This window comes from Carcharodon carcharias, chromosome 11, assembly GCF_017639515.1.
Source record: "Carcharodon carcharias isolate sCarCar2 chromosome 11, sCarCar2.pri, whole genome shotgun sequence".
NCBI lineage: Eukaryota > Metazoa > Chordata > Chondrichthyes > Lamniformes > Lamnidae > Carcharodon > Carcharodon carcharias.
The window spans coordinates 41,268,426-41,284,892 of record NC_054477.1 but is presented as its reverse complement, the minus strand read 5'-3'; the positions used below and the strand labels follow the sequence as shown (position 1 = coordinate 41,284,892).

The window sequence follows — 16,467 nt, the reverse complement described above, 5'->3', positions numbered from 1 at the left end:
GATTTACACCCTCACTTTATTAATGTGCTCTCATCTCTGTCTTAAACAGGTATGTTTACTGATATCATTGAATAACTTGGCATTGAGGTGAGATCAGCAGAAATGTAACAATGTCAGGACAAATAGACGAATCATCATGAATAAAGGAAAATCTGTAGTGCTAAGAATAGACACAGGTTAAACCAGATCAGCATTTCCTGTGGATGCAGAAACACAGGATGAAGGTTTCTGATCGATAGTGATGAGCTCTGAAGCTGCTGAATCTAAACTACTCTAATTTGAAGGTATTGCAGTGCTTCTGAATTCCCCTATTTAGATCTATTTGCATGCCATGTGCACAGTTGAGCTGAGGGCAGTTTTATTGATTAATAAACTGGACTGGTGTCAGCTTGGCACAGCTGGTACCACTGTGCTGTTTGAGTCCAATAATTCTGATTCCAATTTGCACTCCAGGACCTGAGCACAAAATCTAGGTTGGCATTTTCAGTTCAGTACTGTAGAAGTGCTGCAATTTTGGAGGTGACCTTCTCAATGGGTGAAAAATCTACCACTAGAATGAAAATTAAGACACAATAGTTTTAAAAGGGAACACAGTCACATGGATAGAGAGATGCTTAGGGACAGAAAAAAAGAGTTAATGTAAATGGATACATTTTAAGATTGAAATGACAGTAGTGTGCCCTGAGAACTTATGTTGGGAGAGGAGGAAAGGAGGAGATGTGAGGGGGAATTTGAGGAGAGGAGAGGAAGCGATGGGAGAGGAAAGGACAAAAGAATGAAAGGGTGGAGAACAATTGGATAATTTTGCATGCAGGAGTTGTCTGTAGGTTTTTTCATTCAATATGGGGCTGATTTTGTCTCAGTGTGTGGTGGTGGGGCAGCCAGGGTCACTATCTTGCACGCTGTGAGGAGGGCTAGATAACAAGCGATTGCCTGTTTGTTTTACTTTGCATAACATTTAATAAAATATATAGCAAAATAATTGAATGTAGTTAACTCCTAAATTCAACTTTGTTTCTTGTTAAAGTAAGCTGAGTGGTTGCTAAAGCCCCATCACTGTGATTATGACCCAGCGGTAAATATTTTCTTGATCATTCTTGGATTCCCAGGATTTGAAATGTCATCTATTTCATTGAAGGCATTGCTGAATTGTAGAGCTTAATGTGAAGTTTAAAGTATAAGGCAGAGAATTGGCAGCATCCTGATTCTTCCTGACATATGGATGCTCTGCAGTGCCAGCTTGCTTATCTTCTCTTTCTCAGTAGGTGGGAGGCTCAGTAAGTGGAAGTGTTACAATGTGCAGTAATACACGTGCAAAAACATATCTTCTACACGCAGGTATGAATATAACACAATGACATTGGTAACAATCCCACCACTGACAAAGCAGCAATAGTGATGCATTTTGTTGTATCCTTGAGTGCCAATTTGGAAACGAGGAGCTTGGAATTCTGCATTTTGATATGTTTACGAAACCACATTAGGGCAGAATTTTACAGTTCTGTTCCTTTGCTTTTTTCATACCGAAAACAACTATTTAAGTGCATTTTTGAACAGAATAGCATCAATTTTTATCCCAAATTTACAGACCAATTGTTTAATGCAGTTTAGTTTAAAGAGGACAAAGCATTATTACTGTGTTTGGTTTAGATTTATAAAGTTGTTTTCTTCTCTTTTTACTGCATTTGCTTAATTCAGAAAGTTAAATATAAATACTTCATTTTCCAATTCTAAAATAATATATATTTATTGATACATATATGCATGTATGTGTGTGTATAGAACATAATCTTTTGAGTTTTCAGATGCATTATTCTAAGTAATCCATATGGTATGTGTCCAAGTATACAATGCTAGTACATGCAGATAAGTAGAATCCATGCTAATTTTTTTCTTTCAAAATGGATGCTTTAAAATTTAATCTTGCATATAGCCTATCCTACTTTGTTCTAAATCTGGACCCACTGCAGGACACAATACAAAGCATGGTACAGTAATGTATAAACTGTGTCAGCTAGCTAAGAACATACCTTGCATTTCATTTGTTACATCTAACACTGCATATATAATTACCAGTTTAATTAAACACATTTCAATTGGTGCTAAAAAAAAAAGAGATGTGTTTAAAAAAAGCGTTAAATTGGTCTGGCACTGCCAGGTGTGGCATTAAGGATAGAGACCAGAAGGTATGAGCAGCCTTGAACTGTGCTGAATGAGCTAATCACAGCTGGGCAGAAGAAGAAGTGCTATAATTGGCCTCAGCACCCTTGAAATAAGGAAAGTAATAATCAGTGAGGGTTCCTCTCTCCGGCTGCTTTGCAATGACATCCTGTGAATAGGATTATCCTCAGCTGTGACTTCCCCGCAGCTGAGACATTCATTGTGCAGGTTCACACATGAAGGTTGGCCCCCTTTGGCAAGGGAGTGGAGGCCAACTGCTGCTGTGAAACTATATTTCAGCATGAGTCCACATCTGAAGGGCAGGAGTGTTGATATACATTTAAAGACTCATGTTTTATAGGCTGCACTTTAAGCATGACATGTTATAACATAGCTACCGTTACTAGCTTTTTAACAAAAGCCAGTAAAGAAAATTTAAATAGTAAATTAAAATAGTAAAAAAAGAAAAATAGTGAAAAAAAGGTTATTGTACATAAAAATAAATACCTAAAATCGACTGTACCAAGAACATAAAAAAGCAATGCATAATTAGTCGCTAGTTCTATAAACACTTGGGTCTGAATTTTCCCTCCGTCGGTGGAGGGAGGTTGAAAGGTGGGCGCACACAGGCACGCTTCCGATCGGCTCCCCCGATCAGAGGCGCAGTGCCATTTTATGTGGGAGGGCCAATTAAGGACTGCCCAGCGTGACGTCCGCACAGAAGCGCTATGCGTCCCCTGTGCGGGTGGGGGTGGGGGATCCCATAATCGAGAGTGCGCTCTTCCGCGCATGTGCACGAAAGAGCACCCTCATCTCCCTGATGTGCTATAATTGAGGCTAAGTGCAGCCTCAGGGAGATCGGCTGTAAATGTAAAAAAGATAAAAATAGAAAAATAAAATTTCCCTAACATGTCCCCTCATATGACAGTGTCACATAAGTTGGGACATGTCCATAATTTTTACAAAACATTTATTAAAATTTTTTAAAGCCTACATGAAACCTCATCCCGCCTCATGTTATTTCTAGTTCCCGCCGGGGCTCCTGGCCTGCTCGCCAACATTAAGGTTGGTTGGGAAGGTCCTTTAATTACTTAATTGACCCTGTCAATGGCCTCAATTGGCCATTGACAGGTCAGCGGGTGCGCAGCTGATTTCACTGCACCCCCGCCTTCCTGAAAATGTAAATGGAGCACGGTGATGTCGGGAGCTCCCTCCGTCATCACCGCGCGTGATCTTACCTGTTGGTGAGCGAGCCCTGCCCCCTCTCACCAACACATAAAATCCTGCCCATGATAATAAATGATACAATATAAATATAACATTCATTAAAACTTTGATGCAAATTCACACTTGTAAAATGAACAATGTTGGAGATGAGAATTGGATCATGTTTCCAATTCAGGCAATAGCAATAGCTTCCTTTTCTGAATGGAAATTAGTGCTGCACAATATAATATTCCATTGCCCTACCTGTCCGCTTTTTGGTTCCTCTCAGTGAGATTGACAGTTTAATGCTGAATTGGGGCTGGTTTGTGTTGTGGCCCATGCCATCAGTACTTGGGTTAGACTGCCCAAACCTATTTCACATATAGAGGAAGGGATATACTGGACCCCTCTAGGATGGGAAACATGGTTTTTGGGGTGACTTAATTCAGTGGGATGGGAAATTTTGATTTCTTAACAGCGGGTTGAAATGTAGAAATCAAGTCAGTGGTGTGTTTGTACCATGTTGAGCATTACCCTGGCCTATGGCAGGTTCCTACTTGTAATATATTTGCATGCCATGAATACTCATTAGTGTAAAATTTCTTTAATTACATCCCACCTTAAGATAAAGTCAGCAGGGGGTTGAGGAGTGGACCGGGAACATGGAGGAGTGGAAGAGGGATCCAGGGGAGGACAGAGGGTCAGGTCGTGGACATGGAGGAGTGAAGTGGTAAGGGCCTGGTGTCATTGGTATGGTGGGGGTGGATGGTGGGGACAGTCCATCAAGGTAAAAAAATGAAGGGCATAAAGGGCAATGTCTGTACCACCCAAATGTGTGTCAATGTCAGGGTGTTGGCTGGCAGATTCCTTACAGGGCTTTGAGTTCACTGACAACATTTCAATTATCCCCACTGAGATTGCTCTTGGACAATGCCCTTTACAATGCATAGAAGGGAAGGCCAGTTGGCGCTGGCAGCAAGTCACCCAGGTCCCACAGAGTGGCAAGTATGACACTGGCCATTAGCGTGAACATTCAATAAAGGATAAATGCAAAAACACATCATTGTTTCTTCCACAATAATGGAAATGTGCCTAGCTCCCCTGTAACCATCAATACGTGCCAATCATGAGGTGTGCCAGTACATTTAGCTTTCTGACCCAGCTAGTCTCAGCAAATACCGATGTTGCACCCATGAATAAAGTGAAAATAATGTGTTGCGAAATATTTACAAATGAAATTTAATTTTGAAAAACAGCCATGCCACCTGTTTGCTCCCAAGTCTTATGTTAATGGCAATGTAATCGGGCAGGAAAGTTGTGGCTGTGATGCAGAGCCTCCCTGCTTGACCAGGGTCGCTTTAATAGGCCACCCGTAGACATAGCATTGTCAGCAGACGCCAGGTTTCACCAATGAAAAGCTTCCCCTGCTGTTAAATCAAATGTGTTCTGCATGCACACTGCTGGCACATATAATTTGAACTATAATCACGTGAGAAATGGCTAAAAGAGCGAAAGCACAAGTGTTACACAGTCCTGGTTATGACATTGGGAATGGCACGCTGTTGACAAAATTCTTGCCAGAGTCAGAACGTTATAGAACAGAAGGACACCATCTGGCACAATGTGCCTGTGCTGATGCTTTGAAAGAACTCTCTAATTTAATCCCACACTTTGGCTACTTCCCCATAATCCTGCAAATTAGTTCTCTCCTAAGACCCCTACAACTGACCGAGACAGAGCCTTACATTCTAGCAGTCTGAGCTGGTTTGGAATAGTGACTCCACTCTTGAAAGGGCAGTGAATTAATCTGCTGCATCATGCATCCCCTATTTATTTTGTCTTAATGTTTGTTTCTGAGTGAAAATTCTGTCTTTTACATATCTATTTCCCTCAATAACTATTAATATTCTACATAATTTATCCAAAGTATCTAAATATATAAATACATTTATAGACAAACATTTTAAATTGTTTTGTCTTGGATTTCGTGATGCAGAGGTACTTTTAATTTGATAATCATTGTCAATTATTTTTTGTAGAATGAGCTTTCACCATATAATGCCACCTTTCTTGCCTCACCTCCGTTTAAGCTCTGCTGAATATTAGAAAAAAATCTAAGGGCAGGATATTTAAGGTCCCACCAAGGTTGGGAATGGAGGCGGGTGGGGATGAAAATACTTGTGCCATCCGGCATGCCTGTTTCCCAGCACCATTCCTGGCACTGGCATGTCTCACTCGGGTGGGGTGGAGGGCAGCCCTGGGAACCCACCTGATCCAGCCATACATCATTAAATTTGTTCTAGAACTCATTGAGAGATTTTGGTGCAAGGGCTACATGCTGGATTAGGAGCAGACCTGGTGGATGGAAATGGCAACACAACGGGAAGCCCATCACGGCTGGCCCCGGAAATTCAATGGACCCCACAAAAGAGAGAACAGAGCAGAGGAGCCTGTGACTATTGGCATAAAGGTGACATCGGGTCAGTACAGGTTGCAGGGAAAACAGTTAGTAAGTGCTTGGGCAGCCCAAGAGGTTGTCATCCTGCTGGTATTGCATGGGCAGATGAGGAGGGAGCAAGATTTCCAAATACGATTGTGAGGCCGCCTGAGCACAAGGAAGTCTCCGCAACTCACTTTGAAATGCATGTGAGAACGCTCCCATTAGAGTCTCAGCCTCAAGCAGTTCAACTCACACCATCAGTAAAGGAGTCTATAGTTTCCTGTTGCTTTCTCATTGGCGACGAATCGGCCAATCAGAGTCAACTTGTCAGCCAATCAGCACTCTTCCTCTTGCAGTATAAATTGTTGTGATTGTTTGAAATTTGGCATTCTTGCATTTGTCCCGACGAGTGCAACATATCTCTCTTTTCTGCAATATTCATATTCTGTACTACCAAGCAACTGTTCAACTTAGTTTAAATGACCTATAAAGCAAAAGAAAACTCACACCTGATCGTGGTTCAGTGAACAGTCTGAAAAGAGAGTGTGAGGGCCAAATTTAATGATGGTTGATGGAATGGGGAAAGGAGCAGGTGGGGACTTTGATTAGTGTTATTGGGATGGAAGCATTGACTTATCCCAGCAGTGGGGAGGGAACAGCAAGGAAATACTGACGGCATGGTAATTTTAAATAGTTTTGTATGCAATGAATACTCATTAAACCACATGTTTTAGCAATTCAATGGACAGGAATCAGAGGCCTTAACTTTCATGACTGGTTAAAGCTGGCAGTGAGCAGGTGCGCTAGTCCTCAAAGTAGAAGACGAGTGAGTTGGAGCTGCTTGTCACCACTTGGAAGTTTATTTGGAAGAGGGGAGAGGAGGCTGAGAAGCATTGCAAGGAGGAACTCAAGAAAACAAGAACACAAGAGACAAGAGCAGGAGTAGACCATATGGCCCTTTGAGACTACTCCACCATTTAGTATGAACATGGTTGATCCTGGATTTCAACTCCACTTTCCTACCCATTTTCTATATCCCTTGATTGCCTGAGAGACCAAAACTCTGTCCATCTCAGCCTTAAATATATTCAGTGATGGAGCACCCCCTACCCTCTGAGTAGAGAATTCCAAAGGTTCACAACCTATTGAGAGAAGAAATTTCTCCTCATCCCAGTCCTAAATGATTGACCCCTTATCCTGAGACTGTGCCCCCATATTCTAGATTCCCTAGAAAGCAGAAACAGCTTCTCAGTGACTACCCTGTCAAGCCCATTCAGAATCTTGTATGTATTCAGAAATCCCCATGGCCCCGATTGCAGTCCACCTTCACTCTCAAGTAAAGTGCCATAAATGTGACATATTTTACATTTTCTTTGTTTTATAAAACAATTTCTCCAGTAAATTTCTCTTTAAACTTGTTAAAAATCTATTAAAACCATCTCAGATTTGCACTAAGCGGGGTTGCGGGCAGGTAAAACAACATTTTACCTGCCGGCCGCAATGGTGACTTCTCACATTTTATCGTCCCAAACCCGCCGCATTATATTATTCATTCCAGGGCAACACACTGTTTTCAAGGCGGGCGGGCTCTCATTCGCCTACCACGCCATCACTTCGCCGCTTCATCACGCCTGGCGCCATATTTAAAGTGCAGATGCACACACACTTCTCAGTGCTTCCAGCCCAGGACGGCTGCAAAGAAGACATGGCCCTGAAAGGCAAAAAGACTGCAGCCCCCAGGTTCAATGACGCGTCCCTCCAGTGCCTTTTGGATGCAGTGGAGTCTCGCCATGATGTTGTCTACCCCCCCGCTCTGGCCACAGGATGGACAGCAACCTCACTAATCTGGCTTGGGAGGCGGTGGCAGCAGTGGTCAGTGCCAATGCCCTGCAAAAGAGGACAGCCACCCAGTACTGAAAAAGGATGAATGGTCTCATCCATTCCGCCAAGATAATTCATTCTTCTCATCACTCTCAATTCACACACTCAAACCCATCACACATCCATAGATCCTCACACCTCAAGGGACAACACCACGAGCTCTCACACACACCCTCACATCTCCATCAAGCTCATATCCTCTTGAGCTCACGTCCTTATCCCGTCCATGGCTCTGTACACCACACAAACATTCCACACAGTGCCATGTTCCTGCTCACACTCTCTCAATCTGTTTTCATGCATGAGAAGCCTGCTCACATCGGAAGGGAGAGGTCCCAGACTGGGGGTGGAGTGGCACACATTTGAAGAGTGTGCCATCGCACTGACTTTTGAGGACATGAATTATGCCTGCGGTGACAGCGAGATCAGTGGCGAACACCCAAGTGAGGATCCTGCACCACATCATCCCCCTCTCAATGCAACTGTGAGTACTCTCTCTCCTGGTTTTGACTCTGCTGCCATGCACTAATTATCTCTATTTTGGTTCACAGGGATCTCTGCCAATCGAGCTACCCCCTCAGTCAGCCAGTCCCTCAACTCCATCCAGGTCCTCACCTCCAGCAAAGAGGACACCTCCTCCACTGAAGAGCTGAAAATAAGCAGCCTGGAAGACCCATTACTGCACTCACCCACACCCTGCACCAGTGCAGAGACACACACTTAAGTGGGACCTAGATCTAGGGCAGGCTTGGGTTGACAATATGGTGGTCACCGCACAGGCACATGCGAGCTTCCCAGCTCTCGGAGGACTTCTGGGGATCAGGCATCTGTGAGGTCCAAGTCAGATGACAAGCCTCTGGATTTGGCCTTCCAACTCATCATGGAGAGTCAGCAGAAGGCGGGGGAACATCACGCAGAATTGTTGGAAGCCCTCAGCAGAGTGGCACGTGAGTCGGAGGAGTGCATCTGCCCGTTCTCTGATAAAGTAGTGCCATATGTGAGCATATGGAGGTGTCATGGGGAGGATGGCAGATGCCATGGAGACCCTGGTCCAGCAGAACACAGAGGTGTGTACAAACCTTCACTCCATCGCAGGAGTCATGGGTGAGTTCCTGCAGTGGCAATGCGAGAGGGAAACGGGGCAGCTCGATGTCCCTCCAGGTGCTTCTTCCCCTCAAGGAGTCAGGCTGGGGTCCCGGGCACCCTAAGCGAGGAGGAGCAGCAGCTGGAAACCCCTGGGTCATCCACTCAAGAATCTCAGAGGCTGTCCTCACCCCCTGAGTCCCCTCTGTCTGTAAGCCCCTCAACCTCGCCCTCTGTCACTGTAGAGGGAGCAGCTGACCAGTAAGTGATTCTGGATGGAGAAGTATGTTTGTAGCAGGGCCTTTCGGAGCCTCATGCAAGCACTCTCCCACGCACACGGATCCTTCACATATCATACCTCAATGTACTAAGCATTTTCTATGTTGCCTGCTAGGGTTCGCTTTCAGTTGACCCTCTGAGCTGACTTGCATCTCCGCCCACCTGCTAATCACACTCCCATGCAGCACCAGATCTCACCCATCGCGACTCGAGTTTCACTTTCAATTTGGATGGCATGGTCTGGATTCGATTTTTCGTCAGCTCCCCTGTCTTTTTTACCTCCCTCAGGCACCCATTTACTTTCCCCCATCACAGTTGATCCCACTGGCATCACCTTCCACCTCCCCTCCATGACCTGCCAGCCACAACTCTTTTCCTTTGGGGATGTCCAGGTGTACATGTACATTCCCATTCTTCCAGAAAACCCCTCCCCCATCCGCATTCACCACCCTGACCTCCTACTTCCCATTTCCTGGGCCCGTGTCTGTGTCTGAGTCCCCACCAACCACTCTCACAGTCCCTTCTGCCACTACCTTCGAGCCCTCAAACTCCCACCCTACCGCCTTACTCTGCCCTTGGTCATTCTTACCATTCCCTCATACCAGGAGGCAGTCATGAAGCCATCAGGCCCCTCCCTCATGTGTTCACCTCCGGACCCCTTCCCACCCTCCGGACCCCTTCCCCTCCAGGACACCTTCCCACCCCGGAAACACCACGCCCCCCCCCTTAGTCTTCCCACACCCCACTCCGGACTCCCACACCCCGGCTTAGTCCTTTCCCCTTCAACTCCTTCCTCCAGCTTTACCTCTTCCTCCAGTCTCACTTCTTCTTCCAGCCTTACTCCTTCCCCCATCCTGACTCCCTCAGATGCACTCACTTCTTCCTCCAGCTTTATTCCTTCCCGCTCCCTCCTCTCTTACTTCTTCATCAACCCTTACTCGTTCACCTACCCACACTCCTTCCTCCCCTGGATGCCCTCTCCTCTCTGCACTCCTTCCTCCCCCGGACTCCTTCCCTTCTCCGCACTCCTTCCCCCCACCAGACTCCTTCCCTTACAACTTCCAACTCCATACACCTACCCCCAAGTTTCCATTTTCCCACCTGTTACCTGCTCTTTCCCCCATACTCCCTCCCCCCAACCTCAACCCCTAGCACCTTCATTCCCCTCCCTCCCAAGCTCACCCCCCCGGGGCTCCTGTTCCTCTCTCAGTCGATCCTATGCCTTCCTTTCCCATCCCCTTGACCATCATCTATTGTGAGCATCAACAGGGACTTTCCATCTTCCGTGGGCTGCTTCGCAGCAGAGCCATGCCCATAAGAATCCACCCAGCATTCCATGGACGTTCCTCCAGGATTCTGTTGCTGTCGGGCTCCAGCATGTCCTGCTCCTTGGATGTCTGCGATGTGAGCAAGGCCCTGACGGTAAGTCCCAACTTTTGCATGTCACAATTGTCAGGTCGTGTTCTGCACCAGTCCGTTTTCCTGACGACATGGACAGACGATCCAGCTGGGGTTGGGGTATGAGTCCGGTGGGCTGGCCTTATAATGATATTTTGATGAATTACAATGACGTTCCTAATGTCAGATGGCGGGGAACGCAGCCCACCATCGATGAGCAGAGCAGACGATCACAAACTGGTTTCACAACGTCGTGTAACCAATTTTTGGCTTCTCGCCATATTGCCCTCTCACACCACCGAACACGCCTGACGCTAATGGGCATGGGCAATTTTGCCCTTAGTTTTTTTCTTGCCTTTGATCCTTTCTACATATAAAATTTTAGGATGGCTGGAACCTATCTAATTGACTCCATTGTAAAGTACACTCGTCGTTCGTGATTTCGCCGTTTGCGAGGCTTCCCTCGAATGTAGCCCTCACAAACGGTGGGACTTTACTGTATATTTAAGAAGGAAGTGGATAGATTTCTGGACTCTAAAGGCATCAAGGGGTATGGGGAGAGAGCGGGAATACGGTGTTCAGATAGAAGGTCAGCCATGATCACATTGAATAGCGAAGCAGGCTTGAAAGGTGGAATGACATACTCCTGCTCCTATTTTCTATGTTTCTATGTTTCTTACTGGTCCACATTCGCACTCTTATGCCACTTGGACTATGATGGAAGTGTGAGCCTATGAATTTTGGCCCACATCCATGCAGGCTTCATGCTGCATCTGCTGCTTACAATTCATTCGCCCCCACCCCCCTACCTCCCCTCCCGGTCAACTCCACCACCTTGCTGAAAGATACAGCTTGCTACCCTCATGACAGCCACATTGATCTAAAGTCATCAGTGTGCTCACCATGGTGATGCGGACATCATTACCCTGTTTCCTACCAGTGGATCCCACAGCTGCTAATCTCTATTGCAATCTCCATCCAAACAACCTTGGTCAGGTGGTAGGGTCCCCTGATGCCATTGGTGGGGAGGAGAACATCCAATCCCGGGGTTCCATGTCAGAGATGTAAAATGAGATTAGAAGTCAAGGTGATGATCCTGAGGCTCTGCAGCACACAGGCTGAAGGAGGCATGTTTGAGTGTCCTTTAAAAATAGCACCCAGTCCTCTGGCTCTGTCAACTGATGACGAGTTCAACAATTTTCTGCCCACCTAATTAGCCGGGAACCACGCCTCCACCGTATTTATTGGCCGGCTGCCATATAATGACAGTCAGTCAGCCATTCCCGCCATGAGTGGAAATAGCACCCACTTCCTTGTCTGCCATCAAGACCCACACCAGGACAACGAAATTCCGTTCTGAGCGAGCGTATGCCCGTCTGAATATTGCATACGGCTTGGCTGTGATGGCCCGTTACTGTGAAATGAACTATGGGCATTCGCCATTTATGTTCCCACGTGCCTACTTGGATATAATGTTGGAGAGTCGGCACTACCTGTGCAGCTGCACCCCATTGGGAGCCTGCGCCTTTAACAGACTAGGGATGGGGGGAATAAGAGAGTAAAGAAATGTCGTGTAGTTTGGGTATTTAATGAAGACCATAGCATAGCCATAATATGCGTATGAAAATCCAAAGTGTTAGGTTTGTAGGTTGTCTATGTCAGTCTATGATTAAATGCCAGGGAAATCGATTGAGGCAAAATTCAAAGCTCGAAGACATCCTGAGCATTCATCCACAGTTATGGGTCTTTGAAAAAGAAGGTAATTAATGTTTAAATGTCTGTTATGTTCTCTTTCTCGTGTGTAAGTTGGGCATCATTCTATACTATAAGCCTGGTAAAAGCTGTGCTATTTCAGGTAACTGAATGATATTTTCCCAATGATTTATGCAGTATTCTTATCTAAGAATGCCTTGCAAAGTCATTTGGATATAAAATAGGAAAAAATGATCCACTCTCCAGCACTGTCATTCGTCACCTTGATGAGTGCATAGAAAAAATGATTAGGCTAGTAATAATTTCTATTCAGCTAATAAGTATCATGACCCTCTTTCCACATTAAATATTTCTCTTTTGAATGGAGCTGCTAAATGAATTCAGTGCTGATTCCTTTTGTTTAATAATGAAGTTTACTGATGTAGCTGAGCTACAATTTTAATTAGCCAATTAAGCTTCATTTTAGCTTCCATCTTGTTGTCTTTCTCCAGCTGAGGCTGAGAGATTTTCTACCAGATAAACAACTTTTGTGCTATAGCACAAAAATACCAATTATTATCCCTGCAATTGCTGATGATTTTAACACAGAACAGCCACAGCCGTTTCCCTTCCCTCTGCTTGCAACCTGGCCATTCATCATTAACCTTGAAATCAGTAGAGCAGATGCAGCAGAACAATGAGCAAAGCATGAAAAATTATATTCTGTAGAAATACTTATATTTCATTTTCAAAGACAGAAATCATCACCCTCAAAATCATAAACATGAGCTTTCCTTTTATCAGCTACCACCAGCCAACAGCTTCGCATTCTAATCAGAACAGACATATAGGCTTGGAACAAAAACACACACTGTATTCATTGCTCATTTAAAACAAAATTATGCACCATTGCGACTTCTCTCCTATGCCTGTAAGTGGGTCAACCGAGCAATGGAATTGGTGGCTGCTGTGCCCCAGTTTGCTAAGAAGATAACCAGAATACATTTGTTTTTAAATTTAAAAAGAAAATTCTGTCCAAATGGAGTGATAGCTGCAAATGAACTAGCTTAGGTTAGCTTATTTACCTTGTTTTTTTATAACATCCCCTTCTTACCTGCTCTGCCATTCTATTAAATTATGGTTGATCCGTGCCTCAACTCTATTTATCCATCTTTGTTCCATATCTCTTGATACCTTTCACTAACAGAAGTCTGTTGATTTCAGGCTTCAAAGTTTCTATATGCATCCACATCCTTTTGGGGAATGAGTTCTAGATTTCCGTTTTCCTTTGTGTGAAAAAATGCTTCCTGATTTCCTAAATGATCTAGCTCTAATTTTGAGAATATGCCCACTCGCTTTGGATTGTCCCAACAGCAGAAATAGTTTCCCTGTATCTGTCCTATCAAATTCCTTCATTATTTTAAAGAATAAAAATAGACAAGGGGTATTAATGTACTGTCGAGCTTAGAAGTGCAGGGCAAGATTAGAATACTTAAAGAGTACTTTGTATCAGTGTTTACTGAGGAAGGGAATGCAGATAAGTGGAGGAGTGGAAATGGCAGAGATAGTGGATGCGGTGAAAATTGATAGACAGGATGTACTGGAAAGCCTGGCTATGCTTAGAGTGGAGTCATCTTGGCTGGATGACGTGCATTCCAGGTTGCTAAGGCAAATGGGTGTGGAGAGCAGAAGGGCTTACTATAATCTTCCAATCCTCCCTAGATAAAGGAGAGGTGCCAGAGGATTGAAGACTGGCAAATGTGACGATCTTATTCAAGAAAGGAGGCCAAGTTTGTGCAGGGCTGCAGGTAGTTTGCTGGAAGGCAGTAGAGAGGGTTGGGGGGATAGGGGGGGAGGCAGTGGGGCCAGGCTGTAAAATCAAGTGGAATGATAGGGGCATCCCTAGCATTTTACCAGTGGCAGGGAGGGTGGTGGACAGCCCTCCCACCCTTAGCCAATTGAAGACCTTATGTGGCCAACTAAGAGCTATCAGGGCTATCCCACCACCAATGAAATTTTGCCAGTGGTAGGCGGGCATGCAATTTTCTATGTTGGGAACCTCTGTTGCAGCCTCCTTGTGCTAAGAATGGCTTGTCTTACCACCAAGAATGGCTCGGTAGCACCACTATAGACCAAGCTTGTGGACTCTGTGGCAGTTGGTGAGGGAACCAACAAGATGAAAAAACATACTTCATCCTCACCAGCCTGCCTGCTGCATATCCTCCTAAACATGACAGTCTCAATAGGAGTGACCACATCACAGTCCTTGTGGAGACAAATTCCTGTCTTCATATTGATGGGACCCTCCATCATCTTGTGTGGTACAACCACCATGCCAAATGGGATAGACTTCAAACAGATCTAGCAACTCAAGACTGGGCAACCATGAGGCACTGTGGGCCATCAGCGGCAGCAGCAGTAGAACTGTACTCGGCCAAAATCTGTAACCTCATGGCCCGACACATCCCTCACTCCACCATTACCACCAAGCCAGGGGATCAATCCTGATTCAATGAAGAGTGCAGAATGGCATGCCAGGAGCAGCACTAGGCATACCTAAATATAAGGTGTCAACGTGGTGAAGCTACAACACGGGACTACTTGCATGCCAAACAGCATGAACAGCAAGCGATAGATAGAGCTGAGCAATTCCACAACCAACAGATCAGGTCTAAGCTCTGCAGTCCTGCCATCATGATTGATGGTGGCCAATTAAGCAACTCACTGGAGGAGGAGGGTCCACAAATATCCCCATCCTTAATGATGGGGGAGCCCAGCCCAGCAGTGCAAAGGATAAGGCTGAAGCATTTGCTACAATCTTCAGCCAGAAGTGCTGAGTGGATGATTCATCTTGACCTCCCTGGAGGACCTCAGCATCACAGATGCCAGTTTTCAGCCAATTCGATTCAGTCCACGTGATATCAAGAAACACCTAAAGGTACTGGATACTGCAAAGGCTATGGGCCCTGAAAATATTCCGGCAATAGCACTGAAGACTTATGCTCCAAAACTTGCAATGCCCCTAGTTAAGCTGTCCCAGTACAGTCAAAACACTGGCATCTACCCAGCAATATGGAAAATTGCCCAGGTATGTCCTGTACACAAAAAGCAGGGCAAATCCAACACAGACAATTATTGTCCCATCTGTCTTGGAATGCAATATCAACAGTACTACTGAAAGACACTTGCTTAGCAATAACCTATTTGCTGATGCTCAGTTTGGGTTCCAGCAGGGTCACTCAGCTCTTGATCTCATCACAGCTTTGGTTCAAACATGGACAAAAGAGCTGAACTCCCGAGATGTTGGGAGAGTGACTGCCCTCGATATCAAGACCGCAGTTAACCAAGTGTGGCATCAGAGAACCCTAGCAAAACTGGAGTCAATGGGAATCAGGGGAGAAACTCTACGCTGGTTGGAGTCATACCTAACACAAAGGAAGATGGTTGTGGTTGTTGGAGATCAATCATCCCAATTCCAGGACATCACTGCAGGAGATCCTCAGGGTCGTGTCCTAGGCCCAACCATCTTCATCTGCTTCATCAATGACCTTCCTTCCATCAAAAGGTCAGAAGTGGGGATGTCTGCTGATAATTGCACAATGTTCAGCACCATTCGAAACTCCTCAGATATTGAAGCAGTTCATGTGCAAGTGCAGCAAGACCTGGACAATATCCAGGCCTGGACTGACAAGTGGCAAGTAATATTTATGCCACACAAGTGCCAGGCAATGACCATCTCCAACAAGAGAGAATTTAATCACCACCCCTTGACATTCAATGGCATTACCATCGCTGAATCCCCCATTATCAACATCCTGGGGGTTACCATTGACCAGAAACTGGACTAGCCATATAAATACTGTGGCTACAAGAGCAGGTCAGAGGCTAGGAATCCTGCAGCGAGTAACTCACCTCCTGACTCCCTAAAGCCTGTCCACCATCTACAAGGCACAGGTCAGGGGTGTGATGGAATATTCTCCCCTTGCCTGGATGAAAGCAGCTCCAACAACACTCAAGAAACTTGACACTATCCAGAAAAAAGCAGCCCACTTGATTGGTACCACATCCACGAACATTCACTCCCTCTGCCTCCGACGCACAGTGGCAGCGGTGTGTCTACCATCTACAAGATGCACTGCAGGAACTTCCCAAGCTTACTTACACAGCAGCTTCCAAACCCACAACCGCTACCATCTAGAAGGTCAAGGGCAGTAGACACATGGGAACACCATCACCTTGAGATTCCCCTCCAAGCCGCACACCATCTTGACTTAGAAATAAGTCGCTGTTCCCTCACTGTCACTGGGTCAAAATCCTGGAATCCCCTT

At 45.4% G+C, this 16,467-nt stretch overlaps 1 protein-coding gene across 1 annotated transcript in view; it reads right to left on the bottom strand.

The window, feature by feature from the left end:
- Positions 1-13,486, bottom strand: part of trmt9b (tRNA methyltransferase 9B) — a 169,309-nt gene extending 155,823 nt beyond the window's left edge. The window contains exon 1 of the mRNA XM_041198589.1: positions 13,254-13,486. Coding sequence (XP_041054523.1) covers positions 13,254-13,265 — 12 coding nt within the window. The 5' untranslated portion in view covers positions 13,266-13,486. The remainder of the gene's footprint in view (positions 1-13,253) is intronic.
- Between the last annotated feature and the right edge of the window lie 2,981 nt (positions 13,487-16,467).